Source organism: Odocoileus virginianus, chromosome 5, assembly GCF_023699985.2.
Source record: "Odocoileus virginianus isolate 20LAN1187 ecotype Illinois chromosome 5, Ovbor_1.2, whole genome shotgun sequence".
Taxonomy (NCBI): Eukaryota; Metazoa; Chordata; class Mammalia; order Artiodactyla; family Cervidae; genus Odocoileus; species Odocoileus virginianus.
In genome coordinates this window covers 13,019,795-13,038,583 of record NC_069678.1, presented here as the reverse complement: position 1 = coordinate 13,038,583, position 18,789 = coordinate 13,019,795, and the positions used below count along the sequence as shown (strand labels likewise).

General features: G+C 51.8%; 1 protein-coding gene and 1 non-coding gene across 5 annotated transcripts in view; one reads left to right on the top strand and one right to left on the bottom strand.

The window, feature by feature from the left end:
• The window catches only part of IQGAP3 (IQ motif containing GTPase activating protein 3), a 55,124-nt gene extending 39,655 nt beyond the window's left edge, over positions 1-15,469 (top strand). For all 4 annotated transcript variants that reach the window (XM_070467511.1, XM_070467510.1, XM_020910803.2 and 1 more), the window contains 19 exons: positions 138-221; positions 386-457; positions 559-628; positions 3,411-3,619; positions 4,317-4,469; positions 4,763-4,926; positions 5,262-5,486; positions 6,332-6,472; positions 7,906-7,990; positions 8,421-8,653; positions 9,009-9,141; positions 9,241-9,343; positions 9,873-9,999; positions 11,266-11,353; positions 12,124-12,336; positions 12,799-12,965; positions 13,256-13,357; positions 13,809-13,917; positions 14,594-15,469. In XM_070467511.1, coding sequence (XP_070323612.1) covers positions 138-221; positions 386-457; positions 559-628; positions 3,411-3,619; positions 4,317-4,469; positions 4,763-4,926; positions 5,262-5,486; positions 6,332-6,472; positions 7,906-7,990; positions 8,421-8,653; positions 9,009-9,141; positions 9,241-9,343; positions 9,873-9,999; positions 11,266-11,353; positions 12,124-12,336; positions 12,799-12,965; positions 13,256-13,357; positions 13,809-13,917; positions 14,594-14,707 — 2,592 coding nt within the window. In that variant the 3' untranslated portion in view covers positions 14,708-15,469. The remainder of the gene's footprint in view (positions 1-137; positions 222-385; positions 458-558; positions 629-3,410; positions 3,620-4,316; positions 4,470-4,762; positions 4,927-5,261; positions 5,487-6,331; positions 6,473-7,905; positions 7,991-8,420; positions 8,654-9,008; positions 9,142-9,240; positions 9,344-9,872; positions 10,000-11,265; positions 11,354-12,123; positions 12,337-12,798; positions 12,966-13,255; positions 13,358-13,808; positions 13,918-14,593) is intronic.
• On the bottom strand, positions 10,373-10,445 carry TRNAW-CCA (transfer RNA tryptophan (anticodon CCA)). The gene has a single exon. It is a non-coding gene; the product is annotated as a tRNA-Trp (tRNA).
• Positions 15,470-18,789: the final 3,320 nt, after the last annotated feature.

Sequence of the window (18,789 nt, the reverse complement as noted above, 5' to 3'; positions counted from 1 at the left end):
CAAATTTGCCTCTCCACTCTCCTTTCCTGCCTCCCCACCACTCTTTTCTGGAGAGTCCAGAACGAGGCTTTTCCCACAAGCTTTTCAGGACAATCGGGACCAGCTGGGGTCATCTTTTTCCCCCTTCTGATTGGCAGGCTCATTGGCGTGGTTACAGACAGCGGAAGATTTACCTGGAACGGTTGCAATATTTAAAAGCGAACACAAATGCTGTCATCAAGGTAGCTCCCGTGATTTGGGTGGGTTCCTGGCTCTCTTAAAGGACCCTCTGAAAACCGTTTTTAGTCTTCTCACCTCCCATGAGCTCTGGAGGAGGCTGAATTGGCCTGGGTCTAAGGGCGGGCCCTGAGCCTGGGGCTCTGAGTCAGTCTGTCTCTGCCCCCAGATCCAGGCTTGGGCCCGGATGTGGGCAGTTCGGAGGCGATACCGGAAGCGTCTGGGCTACTTCCAGAAGAATGTGAGTGTCATTCTGCTCCCCTTGTCCCTGGACCCCACCTTTGTCCATGAAACCAGGGCAGGGGCCACCAACAGTCCTTTTTCCATCTGCATTCATGACAGGTTAACTCCATCGTGAAGATCCAGGCATTTTTCCGAGCCAGGAAAGCCCGGGATGACTACAGGATGTTAGGTAAAGTGCCTGGTTTCCCTCCTCTGTCTATGCAAGCGACTGTCCTTGCGAGCTTCCTGGCTTTCAGCAGTGAACGAGGCGGTGAACCACCTCTTAAACTGGGGCCTTGGAGGAGTGGTCTGACCTTCCTGAGCCTTTCTCACCAACAGCTAACGCCTACAACCTTGAGCGTGCACCGTAGGACCCAAAGTGGGCCGAGGAGTGAGGAGGTGTGCTCCTGCCTTTGCCAATCCCCCAGTTTGCTGGGAGTGATAGGAGTCCCCTGCAAGTCAGGCAGGTCCAGGTAGCCCTCCTGGAGCCACACAGCAGGTTAGGGGAAGCTACTAGTTGTCTGTGCAGGAATGTGGAACAGGGCTGGTGACAAAAGCCTCCCTGCCCCACCCCAGCAGCAGATAGCCTCATCACAGGAAAAGTCCCTTGAACCAGCTCCTGTCTGTACCAGGCTTTGATTTTCTTCCTCTTACTATGACACAAGTCAAAAAAGCAAAAAAGAAGAGAGAAGGGGAAAGGGAAGAAAAGGCTCTTCTCCCTATAGTTCCAGCCTTTCCCCACTTTGCCCTCTTCCCTGACCCATGACTCTTCCCCCGTTAGTGGCCCAACCCACAGGAAGGCAGACCTGGAGTCCTTTCTGCAGTCCTGGGGAACTTGAGGGGGTTCCATCTTCCTGCCCCATGGTTCCCAATAATTGAGCATCCCCCTAAAGTCTTACAGAGGTCCTCCAGGGCCCTCTTGATTCCTGTGTCAAAGCCCAGCCTTGGAAGTCTGCCTCCCTTTGGTGAAGTGGACTAGTGGTCCATCTCCAGGTAGGCCTCCCGCCCTGGGCTTCCTGAAGAGGTAGGCCCCTTTGCTTCCCGGGCCCGAGACTACGCTTCTGGGCTTCCGGGTTGTGTACACTGTCCAGGAATCATCTCCTGCACCGCCTCAGTCCCTCCTCTCACCTGGCCCCGTGGCGGGGATGCCCGGGCACCTCTCTGACCACAGAAACTCGGCCCATTGGCTTCTGGGCAACTAGCTGCTTTTCCCTCCTTACCTCTCCCCAGCTTGGCCATTTCTGTTTTCTGTCTTGCTGTTGCATGAACGCAAGTGCCCTGGAGGCATCCTTTATCTTCTTTTTCTTCTTTAGTTTATAGTTTTTCTGGAAGAACTTGTTTCCACACCCTACCCCCCCACTCCATGTAGGGAGCTGCCACTTACTAGCCATGTGGCCCTAGGCAAGTTACTGAACTTCTTTATTGCCTCCACTTTCTCACTTATAAAATGGAGATAAGGATCAGGTTGTTGCTGGAGTTGTTGCCAGGATCAAATGAGTTAAGTGCTGTATCTCACTGAATACAATGAATTCAAGATGCCATCAGTTGTCTTTGGTTCCACCACTCTTCACTCCTCAAAGATCTGTCCTCCATGCAGTAGCCAGATTAGTTTATTAAACCTTGTGATCTTATCACTCTCCTTCTTAAAACATGTCAGGGTGCCTCACTGCCCTGGGGATAAAGTCCAGCCTCCTAAGTGCAGCTTCCGAAACTCTCTGACCCAGCCTCTCCTGCACCTCTGGCCTCACTGACCCCCGCCCTGTCCCTCACCCCTTGCACCCTCCACTCCATGCTCCAGACATGGCCTTTGGTGGCACGCTTTTACTTTCCCAAAGGTCCCCATGCTTGCCCCTCTCAGAGCACTAAATCACACTGTAGTGAGCTGTTTAATTGTCTGCTTCCTTCACTGAATAGCCTTTAAGGACCAGGCCTAGTTTTGTTCATCTTCCACATCTCACCCTTTTATTTCTTACTAGCTGTGTAGCCTAGGGCAAGTTACTTACTCTCTCTGTGCCTGAGTGATCCCATCAGTAAGTTACAGTGTATAAAGTATGTAAAGCACTTAGAGCAGTTTCTGTTCCATAGTGAAAATTGTATGTCTTCAGTCAGTTCAGTTCAGTCGCTCAGTCATGTCCAACTCTGCAACTCCCATGGACTGCAGCACGCCAGGCCTCCCAGTCTATTACCAACTCCCAGAATTTACTCAAACTCATGTCCATTGAGTTGGTGATGCCATTCAATTACCTCATCCTCTGTCGTCCCCTTCTCCTCCTACCTTCAGTCTTTCCCAGCATCAGGATCTCTTCCAATGAGTCAGTTCTTTTCATCAGGGGGCCAAAGTATTGGAGTTTCAGCTTCAGCATCAGTCCTTCCAATAAATATTCAGGATATTTGTTGTTATTCCCTGTAGCTTAGCCCCGAGATTCTTCTTTGCTCAAATGCTCATTCCAAAAGAGAGTCAAGGAGAATCCATCTAGCTCTGATCTCCCTATATTGTAAAACCCATTGTTGCATGAAGGTCAGGCAGGGCTGCGTGGAGGCTGATAGGTGGAAGTGAACTCAGGATGAAGGATGAGTAAGTCAACCTGGCACGAGTGGGGAATGAATCAGAATAGGGAGGCCCAAACTGAACTGAACTGAGGGGATCATCAGAGGCTGCTAGGGCTCTGAACTTTGGGGTGAGATGGCGCTGAGATAGGCCTAGGTGGTGGGGGGGAGCCCAGGCAGAGGAAGGCAGCTTTTGTGTCCCCCTCTGGTTATAAGACAAGGAGTTCAGAGACGGGACTGGCCGGAATGCTGCCCACTGCCCTCCAACTGCAGGCAGAACTATTAGAAAAGAACTGGAGTTGGGTACCTGCTAGCTTCAAGCAGCATGGACACTGAGGGTGGGGCTACTGGTGAAGAGGGCAGCAAGGAAGTGTCTGGTGAGGACATGTCTAATCTAATCCTGGCACCGCTTCTCTTGCTGCCAGTCCACACACCCCATCCCCCACTCAGTGTGGTACGCAGATTTGCCCACCTCTTGAATCAAAGCCAGGAGGACTTCTTGGCTGAGGCAGAGCTGCTGAAGCTCCAGGAAGAGGTGGTCAGGAAGATCCGGTCCAATCAGCAGCTGGAACAGGACCTCAATCTCATGGATATTAAGATTGGCCTGCTGGTGAAGAATCGAATCACCCTGCAGGTGAGGGGCCCACCTGAAATCTAGCTAGCGGCCTCTGGAGAGCTGATGCTGGCCATTCTCTGGTTGCTAATCAGATATTTTCTGAATGTCTAGATTTTATCATCTGGCTCAGATCCTTGTTCCAGCTGTCCTCTGCCCTTCTAGTCATTTGTTGGGGGCACATGATATAATGGAAAGAGCATTGGACATAAAATTGTAATGCCTGGCTCTGCTGACTCCTAGTGATGGGACTGGAGGCTGGTTGTTTAACCTCTCGGTCTGTTTCCTCATTAGTAAAGTGGGAATAATGAGAGTGCTCACCAGGGCAAATGTAAAAATAGATATGAAACTCCTTAACCTGTCAGTTACCATACATATATGCTGTGATGAGGTAGAAGTGACTCAGCAATATCTCCACCTCAACTCTGTACAACAGGCTAATGAGAAGTAAGAGCAGGAGTGAATAGACCTGCCGCCTCAGTCCTGAAACCCATGTCTCTTTGGAGACTCACCTGGTGAGAGCAGATATGCCAGGTGGAGTCTCAGGACAGTAGGAGGCCCTTCCTCATCCGAGAACCGTTTATCTCTCCTGGCTCATGCCTTGAATACCTTGAACAGCAGAAAGCCCAGGCTCTTCAAAGCACTGACTCTAGACCATATGTTCTGTGTTCTGTGCTGGCCTGAATGGGTTGCATCACCTGCTCCCCTGCCCCGGCAGGAAGTGGTCTCCCACTGCAAGAAGCTGACCAAGAAGAATAAGGAACAGCTGTCGGATATGATGGTTCTGGATAAGCAGAAGGGATTAAAGTCACTGAGCAAAGAGAAACGGCAGAAGCTAGAAGCTTACCAACACCTCTTCTACCTGCTCCAGGTGAGCAGAGGGCTTTGGGAGGAGACACCTGTATTCTCTCCTGAGGCCCTGGGACCTGAGGCCTTCATGTCTAAGCCCTCACCTGCATATCAGGAGTCCTTTCCTGCCATCCTAATATTCTGTACCCATGGAAAGAGACTGCCTCCTTTCATTTATCTGTAATGTTCCTAGTACCCTTGAGAAAGTGTAGCAGTGCTCTCTATTCCTCGTTCCAGTCAGCAAAGCCTTTCTTTATCTGGTCACTAGTCCTTGAGGTACATTATCAGCCATTCCTATCTCCCCATTCCTTTCAGACTCAACCCATCTACCTGGCCAAGCTGATCTTTCAGATGCCTCAGAACAAAACCACCAAATTCATGGAGTCTGTGATTTTCAGTCTGTACAACTATGCCTCCAACAGCCGAGAGGCCTATCTCCTGCTCCAGCTGTTCAAGGCAGCACTCCAAGAGGAAATCAAGTAGGTTTTCTGGAAGCAAAAAAAAATGGGAAGAGAAGGGGTTAAGAGATGCCACTGTTGGCTCCTTTACAAGGTGACAAACCTTTATTGAGGTTTGAAGGTAGAAATGGACTCAGAAGACCTCTTTTCTCTGCCTCCCATGGAGGCAAAGCATCTCTTGGGACAGCCCGGGGGGAGGACATGTGCTGACATGTTAACATCACAGCTGAGAGAGGTAACAGGACTGTCCTTAAGAAGAGGGATGCCAACACAAGCTTTAAAGAAAATCTCAAAAGGAAAAGCAGCTCTTCTAAACCAAAGCAAGAGACCAGCTTCAATGACCTCTCAATCCACAGATCAAAGGTGGAGCAGCCCCAGGATATGGTGACAGGCAACCCAACTGTGGTGAGGCTGGTGGTGAGATTCTATCGGAACGGGCGGGGGCAGAGTGCCCTGCGGGAGATCCTGGGCAAGGTGATCCAGGACGTGCTGGAGGACAAGATGCTCAGCATCCACACAGACCCTGTCCACCTATACAAGAGCTGGATCAACCAGACTGAGGCCCAGACAGGGCAGCGCAGGTGGGCAGATGGGCAGAGGAAGAGCTGTCTTTGATCAGCTTGGTCTTGGGCCTCACTGGGGAAGCTTGAGTGTGCTTTGAAGGTGGCATATAAATGAGCTTGCTGATTTATGTAAATATGACACCAGCCCTATAGGATGAAATAAGGTAGCCTTTTAGACCCCCTCTGGTAATTAACATGGAACTGATGTAAATGACACCGGACCTGGTGCGCTTAACATGGAGTAAGCCCAGATGAATATGCAAATGTGTATAATTGCTGTGTCAGTGCTTGCAAATGATTTGTCAGATATACTGGGAGCTGGGATAGGACTCCTTATTGATAGGTGTATAACTGAATATTCAGATTTATAGATGAATAGGCAAATGAGGTAGTGGAAGAAATAAATTGGCCTTCTAGATTGGAGGTATTAACTGAGGTGCATAGGAACTAGGGAGATGGAGCCACAGAGGAGAGTAGGCAGTGCTAGTGGTTTCTCTGGATGGCACACAGGCATATGGGTGGTGGGGTACTGCAAGGCCCTGGCCCAGCCTTCACCATCCCCACAACTACCAGAGTTGTGCAGGGCAGCCGTGGTCTCTGGTTCCCCTTGGGATCTTTCCACAGACCCCAGGCCCTCCATTTCCTCCTACACTCTTCCACCTCCCCATAGGTGCTTCATCTCTTCTACCCACATCACTCTAGTGCTCTCTGAGTCCTTGCTCTTATTCTGGCCTAAGCCCTGGGCTGCCCTCAGCAAGGATGTATGAGATCTTGTTGTGAGATGAGCTTAAGGGGTGGAGCCTCAGGAAGGGGAGACCTTGGGAGGGGTTTCTGGCTGATAGCTTGTCTCTCTCTGCCCACAGCCACCTCCCCTATGATGTCACCCCAGAGCAGGCCTTGAGCCACCCTGAGGTCCAAAGACGACTGGACATCTCCCTCCGCAACCTCCTCGCCATGACTGATAAGTTTCTTGCAGCCATCATCTCATCTGTGGACCAAATTCCGTATGTGCAACAGCCTAGGCATGGATCTGCCTAGGCTCGGGCATGGTGGGGAGAGCAGAGCAGTCCTGAAGGGTGGCAGGCAGGGAGGGAAACTGGGCTGGGGGTGCTCGAGGGCTTCCAGGAGGTGGGTGGAGAAGGCTCGAAGCCCGTGCTAGAGACCTGTGCTGGATTATAGCACACATGGTTCTAGTGGGCAGTCAAGACATCCCTGGGCCAGAGAAAGGAACCTCAGGTGATTATGGGGACACGTGATTGTCTGAACGTAGTGGTGGGAAATATAAAATTCTTCAGTCTGTAGAGTCAAAAATAAGAAAACTTCACACCAGTAAAGCACTTTATGAAAGTCCTTTCCTTTCTTAAAATTTAGTCAATAATTATTTTCTGAAAAGCAAATGATTGAAAACGTTGACAAGGTGGGTCTCCTCTAGATCTTCACTCAGCCAACCAGCCTTTCTGGTACTCAGAGGTGCCTGGGGCAAGGTGGGGATGCGGGAGAGGGGAGCCCACAGAGCTCATGTCCCTGCTTCCCAGACCTGGAAGACTGGATTAAGGGTTTACAATTAGGATTCAGAGAAGATTGTCCTAGGACTGATAAAGGAAAGCACACAGTGAGCTGTAAACTTCTCTCCCTGGCACCCCAGGAGGAGGCAATAGCTTTGTAAAGTATTTAATTAAATTTGTATGTGGCACATCCATAATAGGAATAATAATAATACGGTCCCAGGGATCGAACCCAGGTCTCCCACCTTTCAGGCAGATACTTTACCGTCTGAGCCACCAGGGAAGCCGTTTGAATTGCGCTCTATCATTACTTTCACAAAAATAATTTTACTTGAGCCTCGCGAAAGCCCGAGGAGATAAAGAGGGCAAGAATGAACAGTCCCATTTTCCAGACCAGGGAATAAACTTGTAAGGGGAGCACAGTGGCCTGAGCTGACATCTCTGGTTAGTGGTGGAGTCAGGACCAGATGCTTCTACTCCAGTTCATTGTCCTCCTGGGCTTGCCTCTAGCCCAGACCAGGCCCTCACAGATGCTCTGTGATAACAGAGCCTCCTGGGCTGTCCTGGGGTGGGGTTCTGGCTGTAGGTATCAGACACCTAACGTACAGGCTCAAGCTGCTTCTGTGGGGAAGGCAGGATGGACACTGGGATCTGGGGTGTCCCCAGGGGAGACTAAAGGGGGCCAAAGAAGAGGCTCTGGGGACAGGCTAGAGGCTCCGTGAGAGCTGGCTGGGCCCTGGTCCTGGGTGCTGACACAAGGGCATGAGGGAGGGACAAGGCCCAGAGATGTTTGGAGGAAGCAGCAGGGAGCTGGCTGTCGGAAGTGGAGGGCCAGCTCTGGTGTGGCTACGCCCAGGGAAGGAGAGGTGGGCACTCAGGCCCTCATGCTGGGGTGGGGGCAGGGCCATAGTGCACCTATTGCTTGGCCCCAGGTACGGGATGCGATACGTGGCCAAGGTCCTGAAGACAACTCTGGCGGAGAAGTTCCCCGACGCCACAGAGAACGAGATCCATAAGGCAAGTGTTGTCACCCATCCCCACCTTGAGAGCTCTGCTTTGCCCTGATGTTGGCTGTGAACCCCCAGAATGAGACCAAAGGACCAAAAAAAAAAAAAACCTATGCTATAAAACGCCAAGAAGGCGAATATTCTCCACCCTGTCAGTCAAGCCTGGCTCACCAACAGGGCTCAGGTGGCAGACGGGAAGGCGTTCAGGACAGGGATTAACAGTAGACAACCCTGGGCCTGTCAGAGCGGGTTCCAGTCCCAGCTGTGGCTAACGTTTGCTGCGTGACCCTGAGCAAGTTGCTGGGCTGCTCTGGGTCTGTTTTCTATACAATGATGGGATTGACCCAGGGGGTCCTTCCAACCTGCTGAGCTGGGAGAGCGGGGCTGGGGCTATGGAGGTGGACCACAGGCGCTTCTACGACCATCTCCTCTGCCCTCAGGTGGTGGGGAACCTTCTGTACTACCGCTTCCTGAACCCGGCTGTTGTGGCCCCCGACGCCTTTGACATTGTGGCCATGGCAGCGGGCGGCGCGCTGGCGGCCCCCCAGCGCCACGCCCTGGGGGCTGTGGCTCAGGTCCTGCAGCATGCTGCGGCCGGCAAGGCCTTCTCCAGGGAGAGCCAGCACCTGCGTGTCTTGAATGACTATCTGGAAGAGACGCACCTCAAGTTCAGGTCTTGGTCCCGGCTTCCTGTTCCTCTCCATTTCCTTCCTCTCCTCTTCCTATCTTCTTTTCACAAACCGCTTCCTTTCACCCACAACTTACTTTCTCAAATCTGTGAGGAGGGGAGGCACAGAGGATAGTTAGTGGACTGGAGGATAGACTGTTGGAAGGATTCCTAGTGAAAAGAAAAGAGGGCTATTGAAGGAAGCTGATTTGAGGGGGCCACTTGGGAGAGGAGGCAATGGATAGGGGGCACAGTTGGCTTGAGCAGTCACTGGCAAGGTGGGAGAAAGGCTGATGGGCACAGGACATGAGGGGGGTGCCAGACCGCCCCACCCTCTCACATGCTTTTCCTCTGGAGCTAGGAGGTTCATCTGCCGAGCCTGCCAGGTGCTAGAGCCAGAGGAGCGTTTTGCAATGGATGAGTACTCGGACATGGTGGCTGTGGCCAAACCCATGGTATACATCACCATGGGGGAGCTCGTCAACACGCACAGGGTGAGGGTCTGCAAGCTTGGGGCAATGGGTGGGTGGGCTGGCCCTGGAAGGAAGGCCTGGCTCAAACTCTGTGTCTCCTTTACTCCCTCCATCCGGTAGCTGCTGCTGGAACACCAGGACTGGATCGCCCCTGATCACCGAGACCCCCTGCACGAGCTCCTGGAGGACCTTGGGGAGCTGCCCACTGTCGCTGACCTCATCGGTACGTGCCATCCTTGACACTGGGGCGGGCGGGCAGGCAGATGAGCAGGGCCTTGGAAGATGCCCTCTCGAGTTTTTGTTCAGTCTGGGATGTGTGGCAGGAGGCTGGCTACACACTCCCTCTCTCCCCCTGGTCCTGAGATGGACACAGACTGATGTAGAGGACCCTATGCCATCACATAAATGTGATGTTAAGTCACATGAGATAGGACAGAGGGATAATGGCCTATTTTGGGTCCCACGATGTGTCTCTGATGAGGGTAGATTTCAGGAGCTGTGAAATGGAAGGAAGTTGGCTTCCAGAAGCAGAAGGGCAGGGCAGGTGGGGACAGACAGAAGGAAGCCAGGAGGCGCTCCCCAAGGACACAAGGGGTAGCTGTGTGGGTGTCAGCCCTTCTGTTGGTGCTCAGGGCTTGAGGGTTCAGGGTGGTCAGAGGGACAGTGGGAAGGCTTCCTGGAAGAGGGGCACGTGGAGCAGCATGGCCCCATCTGTGCGTGTTCTAGTCTCTCTCCTTCCTCACCTGCCTCAGGGGAGAATGTGGCTACGGATGGGAACGTGGATCTGAGCAAGCTAGAAGTGTCCCTGACTCTCACCAACAAGTTTGAAGGACTGGAGACAGACACTGACGACACCAACACCCAGAGCCTGCTTCTGAGGTGGGAGCACAGCCTTGGCCCCCTGGGACTCCCCGGGCTAGCGAGCTGGCTGCTCTGGAGCGGCCATCCCGCCTTCTTCCTGGACTCTCTTACCCTCCAGAAAGTTCTCCCCAAAGCCTAACTGACCTTCCCCTTCCTGCAGCCTCAGCTGTTTTCCCTCTGGCGGCCTCAGCTTTTGGCTCCGTGTTGTGGCTGAAGGCAAAGGACTAGTTAGGACATTGGCAGCATGGTTATTCGCATGTTGTGCTGTCTACCAAATGCTTGCCTTTTTTTATTGTTTGTTTATTTATCTGGCTGTGCCAGATCTTAGTTGCACCATGTGAAATCTTCTTTGTAGCATGTGGGATCTTTAGTTGTGGCATGCAAGATCTAGTTCCCCAACCAGGGATTGAACCTGGTCCCCCTGCATTTGGAGCACAGAGTCTTAGCCACTGGACCATCAGGGAAGTCCCCCAAATACTTTCTTACACTTCATTTAACATGAGGGACAAATAATGAGGTAGATGATGGTTTCCCTGCCTTCCAGTGGAGGAAAGAAGCTCAAGCTAAGTGACTTACCTAAAGTCCCACAGCCAGGAGGTGAAGGAACTTGTATTCTAATCAATCCCCTGGCCTTGTGAACCGTGGTCAGGAGATGGGTGTGGAACTATTTAACCCCATGTCTGCAAATGTGAGGAAGGACCCCCGGTAGGCCCGGGCTGGTCATCTAGGCAAAAGAGGAGCCAGGTCACCACTTGGACCCCCCCTGCCAACAAGACAGCCTCTCCACACATCCATTCATGGAATAAACCAATGAGTTGGGTGTTCACTCTGTCTTGCCACGGAAGGCCTTACAGCAGGGCCAGGCTAGAGGTGAACACACGTCAGAGGGCACCAAGAGGGAGGTGGGTGTCAGGTGCATGAGAACTCAGAGGGACACCTGGATAGGAAAATGTTTCACGGAGGAAGAACTGCATCCTTCAGCCAAAGGACTCAAAAGAAGGTCATTTGTGGGAGGCATTGTAGGCAGAGGACACAGAGGCATAAGAGAGTACAGTGTGTTCAGACGTGGTAGTTCGGTGTCACAGGCCATCGGTCCACCCGGGTCTTCCTCCTGGTTACGTTCTCTTCATAACACCTCCCTGCATTGCTCTCTTTCCTTACCTCCAGGCATGTCGGGCAGCTATCATGCAGGGCAGGGCTACTTACTTGCAGCTCCGTCGCCAGCCCCAGGCCAGACCCTGCCCCATCCCTCACTTCTCCCCCATCACTCCCCTCCTTCCGCAGCACCAAGCAGATGCTGGCTGACATCATGCAGTTCCACCCAGGAGACTCCCTCCAGGAGATCCTATCCCTCTCGGCTTCCAGGGAGGAGGTGAGTGGCATGCTGGCTCCCAGGTCCTGTCTCATCCACCCCCCCTCCAGCACGGCTGGTTCCTTTCTCGGGGCCTTGCCCACAGTCGGCCTCAAGCAGACACCTTGCTCACCAGTCATGCGAGCTCTGGGAGGCTGAGGCCTCTGCCCTTAACCCCCAGAGACCCTCAGGCTGCAGAGTCCCAAGACTGCACCTCCTCCCTACTCCCCACTGAAACAAGAGTGAGCCCTGCAGGAAAACCAGTCCTGCTGCAGCCCTGCTGTCAGTGGTCAGAGGGGTCGGGGGTACAGAGAGGCAGACTGGGCAGACTCCCTTGAAGAGCACCAAGGAGCTGGCGCTCAGCATAGGGAATGGGCCGCTTGAGGGTCTGAAGGCAGGAGAAGGTGATTAAGTGTGGGAGGCCAGGGGCAAGTTGGACCAGCTGGATTACAGGCTCAGCCAGGGTCTTCCCAGAGCACAGGTGTGGAGAGCCAGTAGAGGCTGTCCCAAACCATGAGACAGAAGGAGGGAGACACCCCCAGGTCCCCTGGAGCCATCACAACTCTCCACCGTTGGGAAGTCACAGCCAGCGTCCACTAGACTCCTTTATGCCGTACTTCTGCTGGGTCTCCCTGGGCCACTCGTCCTCTGTGCTGACCCACGGGGCCCTTCAGTGTCTATGAAGTTGTACACTTTTGTGTTCACCACCCACCCCACCCCTGGGGTGGGGACCCATGGGTGGGGCAGAATGTCAGCACCTGCTAGACCCCTCCAGCCTCTCTGCCCCCCAGGAAGCAGCCCACAAGCGGCTGATGTGCCGACGCCAGGCCTGTGAAGCCCAGACCCCGGAGCCTCTGCGACGACACCGCTCGCTGACGGCCCACTCCCTCCTGCCGCTGGCAGAGAAGCAGCGGCGTGTCCTGCGGAACCTGCGCCAACTCGAGGGCCTAGGGTTGGTCAGTGCCAGGGACGGCTACCAGGGGCTGGTGGACGAACTGGCCAAGGTAACGGTCTGGAGGGAGGGAGAGAATGTGTGTGTGTGTGTGTGTGTGTGTGTGTGCACATGTTCATGGTGTTGACACTTCAAGGGCAGGCCTCTCCCTGGGAAGTGCCCACCCAAAATTGTCACCAGCCAGGGGAAGGCCAAGTGACTTCCAACAGCCTTTTTGAAGGAAAGGTCTCAAAATTAGTCAGGGAAGGTAGTATTCTTAAAATGCTCTTTTACTAAAAAGCAAGCTTTGGAACTGTTACTCCTCAGTAGGAGGGAGGCCCTGAAACATCCTTTGAGGGTTTGGGGTGGGATCCTTGAGGTTGTTCTCCTCCTAGAGAAAACTGCCTTGAAGTCTTCCTCTTCCTGCTTGTCCTGAAGATCCTCACAGTAAGTTGTTCTTGGGCCTGAGTCAGGCCTTGAGGCTCTCCTGCCAGGAAGGGTCGACTCACTTCTCCCTTGGTCCCCCCACCCCCAGGACATCCGCAACCAGCGCAAGCGTCGGCAACGGAGGAAAGCAGAGCTGCTGAAGCTCCAGGCCACACTCCAGGGCCTGAGCATGAAGACCACCTTTTATGAGGAGCAGGGCGACTACTACAGTCAGTACATCCGGGCCTGCCTGGACCACCTGGGCCCCAGCTCCAAGTAGGTGCTCCCTTCCTGCACTCTGAAGGTGACCTGTGACCTCTCCTCCCACCCATGTCGACCTTTGCCCCACTGTTTACCAGCTTTGGAATGGACATCTGCCCCCCAGCACAGCGTGGTCCCTTCCTGACAGTCTTTGAGCCTCCCTCGTAGAGTCTTGGGCTCAAGTGTCTTCCACCAGTGAGGAGTCTTCCTCAGGCTCTGATTCCTTCTACCAGCCACCGAGAGAATTAGTGTCTTTGGTGTTGAAGAGTTTGTTAAATGAACTGTCTGGGCCTTTTCTTCATCAGGAGTTCTGGGAAAAGGAAGAAGCAGGTATCCCTCCACTACACAGCTGCCCAGCTCCTGGAGAAGGGTGTCTTGGTAGAAATTGAAGATCTTCCCACCTCTCAGTATGTGTCTTTGGAGGGCAGAATGTCAGGCCCTAACCTGGGAGGCGGAGGGGGGATCTCTGGCCTGGGCACTGGATGGGAGGGGAGGAGAAGCATGGTCCCTGCCCTGAAAGAGCTATTAGGATGATGGGGAAGACAGGACAGCTCCCGACAGAGAGCAAAGGGCAGTGGGCGTGGTCTGGCACAGTGCTAGACACCCCAAGGCACAGGATGCTGGGAAAGCATCCTGGAAGAGAAAACAGTGTTTTAGGGCCAGCCAGAGAAAAGGGCTGAGGTGTGCTGAGCAGAAGTAAAATTGGAAGGAGGAAAAGAGAGAGAGGGAGTGACACAAGGGAAGCCTGGCTCTGGGTGGCACGCAGCACTGCCTGGGTTGAGCAGCACAGGGTGGAAGAGTGGGGTGTGGCCCTGGTAAAAGGCAGTGGGTCCCTGTTTGGAATCCTGTTCTTGATAGTTTCAGAAATGTGATCTTTGACATCACCCCTGGAGATGAGGCGGGAAAGTTTGAAGTAAATGCCAAGTTCCTGGGTGTGGACATGGAACGATTTCAGCTCCACTATCAGGTGAGGGGACACTCCCATGAGCCCTGCAGATACCCGGTGGGTTTTAGGTGCTAGCCTGAAGATGGAGGGCTGGCCTGGCTTCTCTGGGCCTTGGACGATATCAGCTTTGTTCCCCATCCAGTCCACACTGTCTGTTCCTGAAGACAAGAGTGATGGTCTGTGTAGCCCAGGCCTCTTGGTCCCCGTGCCCTGACACAGACCCCTCAGCCAAGCAACAGAAGACCACTCTCCTGGTGGTGGTGGTGTCAGAGCAGATTAATATTTGACGCCTATCCCATGTCAGTGGCTTTACACACTACCTCATTTAATCCTCTCCAAAGCTCTCCAGCATTATCCCTATTTTACAGGCTCTGAGGCTAAAAGGTTAAGAAGCTGGCCTAAGTCATAGGCCAGTGTTCAGGGAAGCAGTGATTTTAAATCCAAATCTTGCTGCCCTGCTGCTTTGCCTTTTAAATGATTTCAAGCCCTGGCTCTGCCTGAACTGACATTTGGTCAAGTCACCACCTTCCTCTTGGTCGTGGTTTCCTCATCTGCAAAGGGGTTCTCCACGCCTACTTCAGTGGCCAGCACCACTGGATGACTCTGTATGGCTCCACGATGTCAGTGTTTTGTAGGCTGTGTGGGCCACAGTGAGAAGCCCTCCAACTCCCCTCCCTGCCCCTTCCCTCCCTCCCAGGACCTCCTGCAGCTCCAGTACGAGGGTGTGGCTGTCATGAAACTCTTCAACAAGGCCAAGGTCAACGTCAACCTTCTCATTTTCCTCCTCAACAAGAAATTCTTGCGGAAGTGACTGAGGCAGGGGGTGCTCCCCAAGCCCTTCTTACCTCACTGGATGCTTTTCTTAACACTAATGCACTGCTCCACTTTCCTGCAGACACCCAGAACTCAGGCCCAGGCAAGGCTCAAGCAGTCTTGCCCTTTCCCCAGCTGGGAGGAGTCTGGCTCCCTGGCCCGCAGGCAGGGTCTCTAATTGGCTCCAGTCTGGCCATGTGGCTTATAAGCCACAGAACCCCATGATTTTCCAGCCTGATGGAAAGGAATGAACCCAGGGCTTGCCCTGCGAAGGCTACTGCTCTAATGTCTGCTGCCGTCCGCCCAATACGATAAGTATTGTCCCAGCGGCCTGATTCCTGCGGCCTCCTTTCTCTCTGCAGACCCAAGCCAGGGCTGGGCTCCCTGTCCCCACCCCCGCTCCAGCAGCAGCATGTGTTCTGTCCTGCTGAAGCCCAGGCCACTCTGCTGCGGTGATGCCTCACACCCTCCCACCCCGACCCTCACCCCGGTTGGACAGCGCTCATTAATGCCCCTTCGGCCTTGTGACACACAGCGGCCTGGGCAAGATGACCCTCCATTAACCTCAAATCCCATTCTCTTGTTTACAATCTGTTTTACATGTGGGTCACCAGGGTATTTATTCTGTCCTGTGCAACCTTAATCATGGCTTTTATTCTTCTTCCTGAGCTCAGAGAAAGAGTTGCCATTTCCCTATTCAAACTAATACTCATGCCAATCTTTTATACCTTGTATATAAAGTCACCTTGGGTCCCTCGTGTTTAGATCTCATTATTTCAGCCTCATACGGTACAAAAAGGTCTTTCCCTTTTCTCTCTCACCCAACAGGATTCTTGCATCTGAGAGCTAACTTCCTGTCCTTGTGGCTCCTCTAATTTCACTTTAATATAAACAGCTGTTACCTCCACATCTGTTGTTAACCCCTTATTTCATCTGCAGAGAAGGCCCCTGAGTTCTGGGATAAATCCTCCCTGGTGAGCGGGGGCGTCTTTCCTGCAGCAACCCCGTCACCTTTCTGCAGGCATCCGCTGTGGACCCTGCCTACCTGAGCTCATTGGTTTTTAATGAGATATGGCGTTTATTCCTCTCTTCCCTCACCCAGGGGACAGAGAGGAGGAAGAAATGCTTAGATTTGGATTCCATTTTTATTGGCCACTCTGAAGACTAAAGCCAAGAGGAAGGGAAACCAGTCCAGGCTCTCCTCCACTTGTTTTGCACACATTTGCAGCAGGTTCTTTTCCTGAGCCTTGGATGACAACACCAAAGGCGCCTGAGCCACAGCTTCTTGGTATCGTGGGCTCTACACCCTGACCCAAATCCCCTGTCCATGAGGAAAGCCCCCCTCTTTTCCCCCTGGGTTTCAGGAAGCTGGGAGGAGGGGACAGTCTAGATGGACACCTGTCCTGCCCTCTGAACTCCCAAGCAGCTCCTATTGGACAGGCACACACAAGTCTGCCCAGTGCAGCCCACCTCCCTGCACTCCTTTGCATTCTGTCACTCAGGATCTGTCTTGCTGTCACATTCAGTCTGTCACATCCTCCCCCCGCCGCTCAACATGTCACAGCAAAGACTTCAAGTACCGCCTCGCTCTGGGTGACAGTGACACGTACCAGTGGATCCAAGTTTCTACACATGCTCGGTCATCGTTAAAAGACTTACATTCACCAAATGATTCCAACACTGTCCCACTATGATGCTCCCCGACAGTCACAGGATCTCCGCCACATACATCACGTATAGAGAAGTCCCAATAGCTTCTGTGATTGCCAGGATATTTACACACACGTACTACTCACAACAACTACAAAGGTAAGCAGTCACCATTTTCATTTAATAGATGATGAAACTGCAGTTTGAAAGGTCAGATAACGGCACAAAGCTCCACAGCTATAAGGGGAAGAAAGTCTTTAAACTCAGGTCCATCTGCTCAGATTTATATTGCTCTGTACTTTTCTCTTCTCTGAAACATTTCCACTTCCATCACCCCACACTCTCATGCCACTCTTCATTCAAGCCCACCCCACTCCACCCTAGTGTTGGTCCCTGATGAGCTTCGGTTCATCTTTTCCTAACTATTGGTGCCCAATCTGAGATACAGGCACTTAGTTCCGATGGGTGGGACTAGATACCAGTACCACCTCTTCGGTGGACAACTTTGCAACGTCAGAAATACCAAGAGCAGGGACTTCTCTGGTGGTCCAGTGGCTGACTGTGCTCCCAGTGCAGGGGACCTGGGTTTGATCCCTAGTCGAAGAATTAGATCCTGCATGCTGCAATTAAGACCTGCTGCAGCCAAATAAATAAATATTTAGGTGCAGCCAAATAAATAAATATTTAAAATATATGCATATTTAAGTGCAGGGTACCAGGACAATTCAATCGGGAAAGAGTAGTCTTTTCAACAAATGGTGCCGGGACACTGGATATCCACATTCGAAAGAATGAAGTTGGACCTGTACCTCACACCATAAACAAAAACTAAAACATCACAGACCTAGATATAAAAGCTAAAACTATAAAACTCTTAGAAGAAGTATAGATATAAATTTTCATGACTTTGGATTTGGCATGGGTTTCTTTAGATACTGAAAGCACAAGCCACAAAAGTAGATAAATTGAACTTCATCAAAATTTAAAACTCTTGTGCTTCAAAGGACATCTTCAAGGAAATAAAAAAAAAAAAAAAAAAAAGCCCACAAAAGTGGGAGATGTTTTCAAATCATGTATCTGACAAAGGATTTATATCTACAATGTATAAAGAACTCTTACAACTCAAAAAGATAGCCCAATTAAATGAGCAAAGAATTTGAAAAGCCATTTCTCCAAAGAAGATACATGGATGGCTAATAAGCACATGAGGTGATGCTCAGGACTCCGCTGGTGGTCCAGTGGTTAAGAATCTGCCTGCCAATAAACACGGGTTCGATCCCTGGTCCGGAAAGATCCCACATGCCCTGAGGCAACTAAGCTCGTGGACCACAATTACTGAGCCTGTGCTCCGCAACAAGGGAAGCCACTGCAGTGAGCAACCCGGGCACCACAACTAGAGTAGCTCCTGCTCACCGCAACTGGAGAGAGCCCCCGTGCAACAGTGAAGATCCAGCACACCCAAAAATTAAAAAATCTTAAAAAAAAAAAAAGATTGTAAAGTCCCAAGATTATTAGAAAAAAGTGATATTCAACATCATTAGTCATTAGCAAAATGCAAATCAAAAGCATGAGATACCACTTCACCCCCACTAGGATAGCTAAAGTACAATAGGTAATAGCAAGTGTTAGTGAAGCTGTGGAGAAATTACAAGTCATGTATTGCTAAGGAGGCTGTAAAATAGTGGAGTCACTTTGGAAACAATTTGTCAGTTGCTTGCTAAACACAGAGTTACCATATGAGTCAGCAATTTCACTCCTAGGTATAAATCCCAAGAGAATTGAGAGCATATGTCCACACAAAAAATCTGTATACAAATGTTTGTAGCATCATGATTCTTAATAGCCAAAAAGTGGAAATAGTCACATTGCTCATCAGCTGACAAGTGGATAAACAAAAGGTGATATATCCATACAATGGAATATCCGTCCATCAGAATGAAATACTGATATAAGCTACAACATAGAAGAATCTTGAGAACATGCTAGATGAATGTCAAACACAGGCTTCCCTGGTGGCTCAGTGGTAAAGAATCTGCCTGCCAATGTGGGAGACTCCAGTTTGATCCCTGGTCCAGGAAGGTTCCACGTGCCACGGGGCACCTAGGTTTATGCGCCACAACTACTGAGCCCGTGCCCTAGAGCGCATGAGCCTCAACCACTGAGCCTGTGTGCTAGAGCCCCTGCTCTGCAACAAAAGAAGCCACTACAGTGAGCGGCCCACACACCGCAACTAGAGGGTAGCCCTGCTCGCCGCAACTCGGGAAGGTCCGCAGCAGTGAAGATGCAGCACAGGCAAAAATAAATTAATTACATTTTTTTAAAGAAGGCAGAAAAGAAATGATGAGCCAGATCTGAGTGTACTGATGTGAAAGGCTGTCAATGGTACATGTTACTTGGAACAATATGTCAGAAACGGGGCAGTGGTCCACC